At 37.8% G+C, this 11,856-nt stretch overlaps 2 protein-coding genes and 1 pseudogene across 2 annotated transcripts; 1 reads left to right on the forward strand and 2 right to left on the reverse strand.

Annotated features, from left to right (window-relative positions):
* On the reverse strand, positions 1 to 2,021 carry LOC126589936 (epidermis-specific secreted glycoprotein EP1-like; annotated as a pseudogene).
* A 5,225-nt stretch (positions 2,022 to 7,246) lies between these two features.
* LOC126589937 (epidermis-specific secreted glycoprotein EP1-like) lies at positions 7,247 to 8,831 on the reverse strand. Its single transcript, XM_050255382.1, has one exon. The coding sequence runs from the start codon at positions 8,721 to 8,723 to the stop codon at positions 7,401 to 7,403; it is 1,323 nt and encodes a 440-aa protein (XP_050111339.1). The 5' UTR covers positions 8,724 to 8,831; the 3' UTR covers positions 7,247 to 7,400.
* Positions 8,832 to 10,059: 1,228 nt separating this feature from the next.
* On the forward strand, positions 10,060 to 11,690 carry LOC126589935 (EP1-like glycoprotein 2). The gene has a single exon (XM_050255381.1). It carries the CDS (start codon positions 10,172 to 10,174, stop codon positions 11,537 to 11,539), a length of 1,368 nt encoding a protein of 455 aa, XP_050111338.1. The 5' UTR covers positions 10,060 to 10,171; the 3' UTR covers positions 11,540 to 11,690.
* The last annotated feature ends 166 nt before the right edge of the window (positions 11,691 to 11,856 follow it).

Here is an 11,856-nt window from a genome sequence, read left to right on the forward strand (position 1 = left end):
TAAAAAAATATTTGCGCTTCACGAAATTAATACTTTTATGCAAAGGCCTAGAGGCTACCTGAAAGTACATGAAATCGTCATAATCTCTCAAAAACACAAGGCTCTGACCCGATAACTAAAATGGACCAAATGCAAATACAGTAATAAAGTGATCTATCCCATTCTAGGTGTACTTAAATTGATATAACCCACTTTTAGTGGTTAGGTGCCTTGATGTAACCCACATGAGTTGAATTGGCTACTTTGGTCAATGTTTTCAAATCATAAGCAATCCAACATCTTGATGTATCCTGTTTGAAAAAGTAGCCCAAACACTTGCAGTCCGAAGTGCACTTCTTAGCACAATCGTTTTCTTTCATAGCAGCTCCACTAGTGTACTTGCTCGAAAAATGATCAACCCCTTCAACTTTATAGTAGTGGAAGCTTTTTGCATCGCATGAAGTCAGCTTCTCAAGCGGACAACTCTTGCTCCAACCCAATAGTCCCTTAGAAGAAGGGCAGGCAACACATTGACTGTCCTCACAAAGGCCAAATGTCCCACATTGCTCAGGCAATTGGCACTCAGTTTCCCATATCAAATTATCTCTATCAAAAAGAGCGAAGGTCACCTCCCATGCACCAATATCCACCTTGTCGTTGTAAGTGTAAAACTTGACATTCCCATCGATTCCGAGCCTAATTAAGGAACATTGATGTGCTGTTGTATTTAGGCCTATCGAGATAAATGTTTCCACTTGAGGAAGAGTTGGCCACTCCATAATCTAGGGTTAGGTCGTAAGCATGACCCTCATCAGTTTCTGGGGCACCATTTAGTGTCACGAGGACCAGTGAGTCCTGAATAGTAATTCGTTGAGAAAATGAGAAGTAGAGTTGCGGTTTTGGAGAGTGCTGCTTTTGTAGTACAAAGCCAACCCTTTGGGCTCCATCACCAAGCTGTAAGGTCCATCTTTGTTTTCTTTCTCAACTGCACGACTTACGAGCTTGCTTACCGCCCCAGCTCGCAGAGATTGACCCATGAGCAAAGTGTCTGTTGGGTAATCAAAGCTTTGCCAAATAAACTTGCCCTTTGAGTTGTGAAGGACCATGTTGCCATTTGGAAGCAACTTGAAGCCTACCACACCTTTGTTGGCGGTGTTGGTTTGCCAAGCCACTTTGCCATTGGCATGGGCCAAGATGAGGTTTCCATTCGTCCCAAATGTTAGGGTGGCATTTTCGCCGACTGGGTTTCCCCTGTTGGCTTCCCAAACCCACCGAAAGAGCGGCTCCGACCGCCTCAAACCCATGCGCAAAGCAAGACTGAAGGCATTTGGGGTGGTGTTGTAGAAAGCAAGTTGGAAGGGGGCGGCAAAAGGATCAAGCATACGATAGCTTGCATCATATTCTGTAATGAAAGGCCCAAATTCTCCTTCGTTGACGTACGTGAAAGTTTGATTTGCTGGAACTTGAGCTTGAGCAATGAATGCAAATAGTGAGAAAAGAAAGAAGGAGAACAATGACATGGTGAAGGTTGGGAACTGCATTGTTTAGGCAATCTCCAACCGATGACATGGTGAAGGTTGGGAACTGCATTGTTTAGGCCGTCTCCAACTGAGGGCCAAAGGGCCATAGGACCAAATATAATTTATTATTTAAAAACAAATTTTGTGAAATAGAAGTTATAGGAAAAAAATGGAATTTAAAAAAAAATATGAAACAAATTTTGTGAAATAGAAGTTATAGGAAAAAATAGAAGTTATATGAAAATTTTTGTAAATAAAAAATAATAATAAAACTGTAAAAAAAATAAAAAACAAATGCAACGGCTACTAGCCGTTGCATTTGAATTTTTTCTTAAGAAATCATGTCGGTTATAACCGACAAAATTAACAAAACATTAAGAAAAAAAAAATAGCCAACCCTCTAGCTTCTAGCCCTCTTTGATTCCATGGGCCCTCCTAGATTCCAGAGCCCTCTGGCCTAGCCCTCGGTTGGAGACGGTTTCAGGTTATTTTCAGCCCTCCGACCCTCTGAACCCTTCGGTTGGAGATGGCCTTATGTTGTAGAGCAATGACATGGTGGTCTATTAATTTATACTAGTGTATGAGGGCTAACCACAGTCATCGAACGAGAGTTTAAACTTTTACATAGATTTGGACTGAATGTGAATTTGGATCTTGAAAATGATGGTCAAAAAATTCATCTAGTTGCTTGAGAGTCTTTTTTTCTTTTTTGGGCAACAGTTGCTTTGGAGTCTTTAAACGCCAAATTTGAACAATATGGAAACCCTACATTTTGGTATCAGTAGGGTACAATTTTTATATGTGGATCAACTTTCATGTTAAAGTTTTTTACTATGCGCCAGAGTATACTATATTTAGATTTTTAATTGTTGAATTTTTACGAACGAATCATTAGTCACGTATTCAGTACATGATACACACTAAAATATAATAAAATTGTCGTGAAAGTGATAACTGTACACAACTGTTATTTGGTGAAATATGTAGCAACTTGATTTGACGAAACAAAAAATCTAGCAACTTGGGGATGTAATTACTCAGGGGGCGCATACTGTGATGGCCGACGGACCAACTTTCTTGTCAAACAGGGAGGCTACTAGATAATGTACTCCAGCTACAAGCCAGGCTCCAGCACACTCCATCAATCCATTTCGGCATGAGGCATGTTTCAACTAAAGGGCTCAAACGGTCAAACCCACTCATGCATGTGCACGTATGACTCACCAAACACAAAGTTTAAACATCAACAACCTTTCCATATTAGATCTTATCCACACAAAATTTAGAAATTTAGATGGACAAGTTTTGACAGTTAATATATTTTATCTTTAGCAATATGAACGAGATTCCGGGTCCAAAGAAAGATGAGATGGTCCTGAATCGTGTTACTCCTCAATTCATTTACTAGCAGAACGATTTACAGAATTTCTTATTAATGATCGGAATCGTTCATAATATAAATCACTCTATAAAGATTATTTCTATAAAAAAAATTAATTAAAACTAAATTTGTTTAGTCAATCAGTCAATCAATTGCAAGAACAGATAGATAATTCGTAATTCTTTTATTAAATTCGTTTATCTATTTTTATATATTTGGATGACCAAATGATCTCATATTTAATTGATTTTTTTACAAAAATGATACTTACAAAGTAGGAATTCCTTCTCAATTATTGAGCAGCCAAGTTAATTTCGTTTGTAAATTCAAATTCTCATTTGTTAGCAAGTAACATATACGATTAACCAGATGCCAACTTCAGTTTCTCCTCGTGGGAGGCTTATATATATAGAAAGTCTTTAAAGGAAGGAATCCCTATTTTTTATTTTTTATTTTTTATAAAAATGGGGATTGCTTGTTGAGTCCTTACCACATCGAACTTTAATAATCCAAACCGTCTATTTTTCAAGTTGCACCTCATAGATCATCTTACAAAGTATTAGCTAAATCGAAAATATTTGAGGCATCTAACTGAGTTCAAAGAAATTGACGAACATTTTGTTCCTAAGAAACAATGAAATTTCAATGTGTTAATTACACAAGCAAATAGTTTCGGATTAAATTGAATTTTTGCAAGGATGATCTATGAATCGAGACTTACAAAATAGAGAGTTCGGATTGTTGAAATCCAACAGTTCACTAGACTTGTTGATAAAACCTCCTCTTGAGGGTTGGGTAAAGCTTAATGTTGAAGGGTGTCGCAAGGGGGAGGCCAATTTCATTGGTGATGGCGGTGTCCTCAGAGACTCGTTAGGACATGAGTTTCTGGTTTTTGTGCTAATCTTGGTTGAGGTGAGATTCTATGTGTTGAAGTTTGGAGAGTTTTTATTGGGCTGTAAATTGTATGGAAAATGAAATTAAGAAGATTATGATGTAATCAGATTATGCTCTTGTGGTTCAATGATTTCAAATGCAAAAGTGGATAATCACCCTCTGGGAAGTTTAATACTGAATTGTCGTGCCCTTATGCACTAAATTTGGTCTTGTGAAATTCGTCATATCTATCGTGAAAAGAATTTTGTTGCTGATGATTTGGCTCGTTTCAGTTTGTCATGCAGTTTGAGTACATTCTTTTTTGAACAAGCTCATCCTTCTTGTCATCGGTTACTAGTTGTAGATATAGTTGGAGTCTCGTGACCTCGTGATATGCCTATGTAATTTTCCTTTTCTTTTGGGCTTATGCTCTGTTGTTAACCCAAAAAAAAAAAAAGTTAGACCAATGAGTGGTGGATGAAGGTGGCCTCTAATGGCGTGCTCTAGTTAACAGGTGGGGATGCTAGATAATCTACATGGAAAGAAAATATAGAATGGCACCAGTTTGGTACAAGCAGAAGAGTCTTTGATGCTTAAGTTAGTTAAGAGTGATTAAGGGGCCACATGGTTGGTGTTTAGGGTAGTAACTGGTAATAGTGGCTTTCTTTCTATTAAGAAATGACTTACATGGAATGGTTTACTGTTATTGTAGCATCTCAGCTTAATAATACAATGTCATGTGTAATTTTTTTTTTCGTGCAAGAGGGAAGCACAGGGAGAGCAAGCATGTGATAGCTTGTATCATACTATGTTAGGCCTGACAAATAGGTCATGTTTGTTGTGATCTTATTTGGTGATCTAATTCGTTAATGGGTCGTATCATTTTGTGTCGGGTTAACGGACATGTAAGAAATTGACAAGCCTAACAACTAAATCTAGCAAATGATATCTTATTGTGTTCTTAATAGGTGATCCGATAACAACTTGAATCGTTTACGGATTCTTAACGAGATACTCAATAACAACCCGAATTGTTTGCGAATTCTTAATAAGTGACCCGATAACAACCCAAATCGTTAACAAACTGACCTGAAATCCATTATTTTTGTATTATTCATGTCGAGCTAACAGATCGTGCAAGAAATTGTCAAGCTACCCAAATTCTCCTTCTTCATTGATGTACTTGAAAATTTGATTTGCTGGAACTTTTTTTTTATTTTTTATCGAATATAAAATTCATTACCAAGAGAGCATAAGTACATACATGGGGCCTTGTACTCAAAAATAAAAAAAGTACATACATGGGCCCAATTACATTTTAAAGCACAAAACAAAAAAGGAACCCTCAAGACAGTACTTAACGAGAGCCCAACCCAAGAGAAGAGCCCTAAACAGAAAAACAGAGAAACAATAAAAATCCTAAAAAAACCAGCTTCCTCTGCCGCCATTGAAGTACCTGCCGCAGACCACAAACCATCATTCCATGCTGGAGATCTCACCAAACACAGCCCCATAATCGGAAAAGAAGAAGAGTGAGAAAATGACTATGGAGGGTAGTGACATGGTTAGTTGGGGGGAAGACATTTTTGGGTAGTTTATGTTCTAAAGCTTTGGAAGCAAACATTTATATATATTTAACTATGAGGGCTACTGTAGTTATTGACAAATTTATAATTTGGATTAAATTTTGATGATCAAAATTATGTTTAAGATATCTGCGATGCAAATGGTAAACTTGTCTGGACGCCAACTTATGCTTGCACAGTTCGTCTTACATCAGACATGCCTGATATTACGCGACGTGTGTGGGCACGACTACTGCTTGTACAACTCAGTCTTAGATCATGTTCTTCCACAGCCATCATTCATTCAAACAACCATATATCGAGTTTGATTGGAAGTGTGGTATTGTACTTGCGCTACTGTATGTACACGATATGCACATGATATGCTCACAGATATAAGTTCAACCAAAAAACCTAGAGCTCACAACTCTCTCTTCCAATAAAAAAAAAAATGACGTCATCACTTGTGAGTGTACAATTTATATGTGGATATTTTCATCATTTTGATTTTGTGCATGGTGTGCATAATTTGTGCATGGCCAATTTTTTATATTTTGGTTTTTTATATATTTCCCTTCGTTTTTAGACATTGTTTCTAGAGACAGCAAATTTTCAACTCCGTTTAAGATAGAAGAAGATCCTAAAATGGTGCTTTATCATGATTTTCATGAAAAAATAAAAATAAGAAAGGAGAAATTAGGTTCTCATCATTCATTTTGTTACTTCATTGATTAAAATCTTATTCCTTTTCAATTTTTGATCAAGGTCCTTGTGTATTAATAACATCGTTAATTATTTCAATAATAAAATATTTTTTATTTCTAAATATATTCATTTAATGTTAAAAATGTTACAATTAGTATATTTATATTTATGACTAAATTTTTTATCATATATTTTAAGTTTTAGTTTGTACCCATTTTTAATTTGTAATTCTTTTTTAACTTGTACCAATTTTCTTTTCAGTTTTAATTTGTACCCATATATTAATTTATTTTTGTGCCCATATTTTTATTTGTATTTGTACCCATATATTTTTTTTTGTGTTTGTACTTTTTATTTTGCTAAATGTACCCATGCTAATTATATGTACCCATTCATGTAAAACTTTTCAATCTTAAAATGTACTCATTGTTAAATATACCAATTTGTTATATGTAAAATGTATCCTTTTTTTGTATAAAATCTATTCAATTTTTTTTCTAATCCATTTTTAAACTTATATGGGTACATTCTTTTTTTCTTTGATTTTAAAATGTATCCATGTCAAGTTTAATAGAAGAAATTTACTAATGTTATTAAGCCTAATATCCTTCTTTTTCTATTTTTTTGTGATTTTGAAGAATGTACCCATGTTTTGATACAATAAATTTTTTGGTTGATTTTGATGAATGTACCCATGTTTATATACAATAGTATATTTATTTTTTAATATTTTTAATCCCACAAATTATGGTTTTTTTATTTAAAATCTCATTTATATAAACAACTAAAATTTCTAATTTCTAATTTAAAAAAATATAGTAATGTACATAAAAATAAATTATCACATTAATTTCAGGGACCTCAATCAAAAATTAAAAACCAACAAGGTTTCAATCAAAGAATATTCATAACTAAGGACCGCATCCAAAGTCTCCAAATTAAAAAATTGTAGGATTATCTCCTCTCCAAATTTACTCTCCTTCCCTCTCTTCCTTTTTCACTTTTTTTTTCTCTCTCTCTCTCTCTATAAAAAAGTTAACATAGAATGTTAATATAACTTAATTGTGACCGTTCAAATAAGATAAAAAGAGATTTGAAGGGGAGAGAACCCTACTCAACAAAAACAGCCACTATATTCCAACCTGATAATTAACATGAAAAGCATTTGTATCATCACCCTTGAAACAAATAAACAACCAACTTCCAACTTCCAAAATCCAAGATTATTTTCCAAATAAGTATTATTTCTGCTGACATGCATTACAAATGACATTTAAGTTGTCCAGTTCACCAAATTATACTCAACATGCAAGAAAATACACAAAAAATACCACTAGATTGCCATTTCACATTCTACTTTCTGTGTAGCTTTATCATCTAGTGGTTAGGTGCTTTGATGTAACCCACATGAGTGGAATTAGCAACTTTAGTTAGGGTTTTCAAATCATAAGCAATCCAACACTTTGATGTATCTTGGTTGTAGAAGTAGCCCAAACATTTGCAATCCAATGTACACTTCTTAGCACAATCACTCTCTTTGATTGAGTCCCCCTTTGTGTACTTGCTCAAGAAATGATCAACCCCTTCAACTTTGTAGTAGTGGAAGCTCTTTGGATCACAAGAAGTTAGCTTCTCAGGCTCACAAGTCTCGCTCCAACCCAATAGTCCCTTAGAAGATGGGCAAGCAACACATTGGCTGTCCTCACAAATGCCGAACTTCCCACATCGCTCCGGCAATTGGCACTCGCTTTCCCATTTTGAAGTTTTATCGAAAAGACTGAAGGTCACCTCCCATGCACCGTAACGTAGTATCCTATAGTAAGTGTGAAGCCTCAAATTTCCATTAATTTCCAGCCTAAGGAATGTTGATGTGCTATTGTATTTGGGTCTAGCAAGAAGGACATTTCCGCCGGTGGAGGAGTTTCCCTCAACGTAGTCCAAGCTCAAGTCGTAAGCAAAACCCTCATGAGTGTCCGGCGAAGCTTTCAGTGTCACATGGTTCAGTGAGCCCTTTTGAACATTGATCCATTTGGAGGATGTGAAGTAGAGTAATGGTCTTGGTGAGTTCTTGCTCTTGTAGTACAAAGACAAACCTTTCGGCTCCATCACCAAGCTATAAGACCCGTCTTTGTTTTCTACCTCCGAGGCCCGACTCACAAGCTTGCTTACTCCCCCGGCACGCAGAGATTGACCCACTAACAAAGTGTCTGATGGGTGGTGAAAACTTTGCCAAACAAAGTTACCCTTTGAGTCATAAAGTACAATATTGCCAGTTGAAAGCAACTTGAAGCCTACCACACCTTTGTTGGCGGTGTTGCTTTGCCAAGCCACTTGGCCATCGGCATCGGCCAAGGCCAGGTTCCCATCAGTCCCAAATGCGAAGGTGGCATTTTGGCCGACCGGTTTTCCCCGATTGGCCTCCCAAACCCAATAAAACCCCGACTCCGACCTCCTCAAACCCATGCGTAGAGCAAGAGTGAAGGCATCTGGGGTGGTGTTGTAGAAAGCGAATTGGAAGGGGGAGGCAAAGAGAGAAAGCATGCGATAGCTTGCATCATATTCTACAATATTTGGCCAATATTCTCCTTCGTTGACAAACTTGAAAGTTTCATTTGCTGGAACTTGGGCTTGAGCAATGAAGGCAAAGAGCGAGATAATGACTATGGAGGACAGTGACACGGTTAGTGAAGGGGAAGACATGTTTGGCTGGTTTATGCTGTGAAGCTTTGGGAGCAAGCAATTATTTATATTGAACTATGAGGGCTACTTTAGTCATTGACAATTTCGATTTCGATTTAATCCTAAAATGCTGTTTAACTATCTCCAATTCAAGAGATAGCCTTAATTGGACGCCGGTTTTGGACTTGTGCTTGCACTCTCAATGTAGCAAGATATCGTTTTACATTCATGCATGGCTGAAGTTGCACCACGTGCATGAACACGACCGACGCTAGCACAACTTGGTAAGAGACCATGTTCTCCAGCAACCAGCATTCATTCATGGCTTGCTAGCTGGGCAGTGCACCAACTCTCTGCTGAGAAGATTACTGTGGTGGCTAGAGTAAAGTGTGGTCGGGTTATGACTCTAGACTTTTCAGAGGTCGAGAGTTGGTGTGGAAACTTCAACTTCAAATTCTGGGAACTCTTGGAAAGACTTTTCTTTCAAATTTTAAACTGTTCGCCTGTATACCCCTTGTTGCTAGTGGATAAGATGGTTCTGCATCTTTAAGTTGTCTCCCCAGCTGTCCTTTATTGAATTGTCATCTATTACCTTCCCTCCCTGAAGGTATATACCCTAAACATATAGAGCATCCAAGAGGGCATCGATTTGTACAAGTTATTTTTGCACTCCTCTTTTCTCACATTCGATTGAACTAGCATTCAGTCGTGGCTTGCTAGCTGTGCAGTGCACCAACTCTCTGCCCGGAAGATTAATGTGGTAGCTAGAGGAGTAAAGTGTGGTCGGGTCGTTAATGTAGACTTTTCAGAGGTCGAGAGTAGGCGTGGAAACTTCAACTGCAAATTTAGGGACTCTTGGAAAGACTTTTCTTTCAAATTTTGGAATGTTCGCTTGTATTCTCTTTCAGTTCACGTTGATAAGTCAAATGAAGAGATATAGAGAGAAGTTGTTACGGCTACACCCGTTTCATGAAAGTCGATCTAAAAGATCTATAGCTTATACAACCGTGGGAAAGGGCTAAGGCAATATACGAAGATTAATTGGAGTGTGCAACACCAAGATACATCTAGTTCGTTTGACTGAGCAAACAAAATATACAACTTGTTGCTAGTGGATAAGATGGCCCTTCTTCAATTACCTTCTCTCCCTAAAGGTGTATACCCTACACATTTAGAGCATTCAGAAGCATCGTTTTGTGCAAGTTATTTTCGCATTCCTCTTTTCTCGCCCTATATTCTCTTTCATCTTGCACTTACATTGAATAAATCATACGAGAATCAAGAGACGAAAACAAGGAATGCAATGCAATAAAATAAAAGAAAACAGAAGTGTGAAAATCACTGCCCAATTTAAATGATGTGGCAACGTTTTATTTAATGATTAAATTTGGTGATCCCAGCCTTATTGAGATATTCACACTAGAATTGCCTATATATCCTCCACAAGAACGAGTAGCAAATATCACCAAATGGCAACTAAAACTTCACATTCAGCTGTTCTCCTACTCTTCTCCCTCATTGCCTTCCTGTTTGCCATTCCCATTCAAGCCCAAGTCCCTGCAAACCTAACCTTCAAATTCATCAACCAAGGCAAATTAGGAGACGGAAACATTGAATATCATGCTACCTACCGCGTGATCCAAACAAATTCCCATACTTTCTATACAAATCCTTTCGGGTTATGCTTCTACAACACCACCCCAGATTCTTACATATTCGCCATCAGAGCCGGTGTTCCCAATGATGAAGTACGGTGGGTCTGGGATGCAAACCGGAATCACCCGGTTCACGAGAAAGCCACACTCTCTTTTGGCAAGGAAGGAAACTTAGTCCTCGGAGAAGCAGATGGGACTGTTGTTTGGCAAACAAACACAGCCAACAAAGGTGTTACGGGCATCAAGTTACTTCAAAACGGTAACTTGGTCCTCCATGACAAGAATGGAAGATTCATATGGCAGAGCTTTGATTACCCTACCGATACTCTTCTAGTGGGGCAATCAATCAGAACAAATGGTCGTAACAAGCTTGTTAGTCGCAAATCTGATACTGATAGCTCTGATGGGTCATACAGTATGGTTCTTGACAAGACCGGTTTCGGTATGTACTTGAACAACGCTGGCCAGCGTCTTATATATGGCGGGTGGACAGGAACTGACTATGGAAGCACTGTAACCTTTGATTGTCAGACTACGAATGGCTTCGAAGATGCCATTGCTTATGAGCTTGTGTTCAATGTAAACCAGGACATTAATGCTCCACCACCACCACCACAAAGCAAGAGGCGCCTCCTACAAGTTCGTCCCGTTGGCAGCGCAACACAAATCAACCTTAACAAGCTCAACTACAATGCTACGTACTCATTTCTAAGACTCGGGTCCGATGGCAATCTCAAGGCCTATACTTATTATGACAAAGTGAACAGCATGAACTGGGAAGAGAGCTTCGCATTCTTTTCGAACTATTTCATTAGAGAATGTGCATTGCCTTCTAAATGTGGTTCATATGGGTACTGTAGTAGGGGCATGTGTGTGGGGTGCCCCAGCCCGAAAGGGCTTCTGGGTTGGAGCAAGGGCTGTGTAGCCCCAAAGTTGGGACAGTGTAAGAGTGGGGCAAAAGCGAACTACTACAAGGTTGCGGATGTTGAGCACTTTCTGAGTCCTTATTTGGATGGTGGAGATGGTCCAATGAAGGTCGGAGAGTGCAGGGCCAAGTGTGACAAGGACTGTAAGTGCTTAGGGTTCTTTTACAGGGAAGATACCTCTAAGTGTTTGTTGGCACCAGTGCTTGGGACTCTTATAAAGGACGTGAATACTTCGGCCGGTTACATCAAATATTAAAAGTAGAAATTTGATAATTTTATTGTGCGGTTTCTTCTGTTATTGTTCTTAGTATGTTGTTTAAGTAACGGCAAGGGCAGTGAAATCTCAATCTGTCATTAGCATATCATTTTAATCCTTAATAAAGAAAAACAAATGTGTGCTTTTAGAATTTCATATGAATTTTTATTTTTGTTTAATAATTGATATGAAATTAATGTTTCGCTGTTATCGTAATTGTTCTCCTTTTGAGTTCTAGTGTTCTCCTTTTCGTATGCAGAAAATCGACAAGAGATCCGTTGAAAAGTCAATAATCATTACCTAAAAAAGGCAGAACA

Source organism: Malus sylvestris, chromosome 11 (assembly GCF_916048215.2).
Source record: "Malus sylvestris chromosome 11, drMalSylv7.2, whole genome shotgun sequence".
NCBI lineage: Eukaryota > Viridiplantae > Streptophyta > Magnoliopsida > Rosales > Rosaceae > Malus > Malus sylvestris.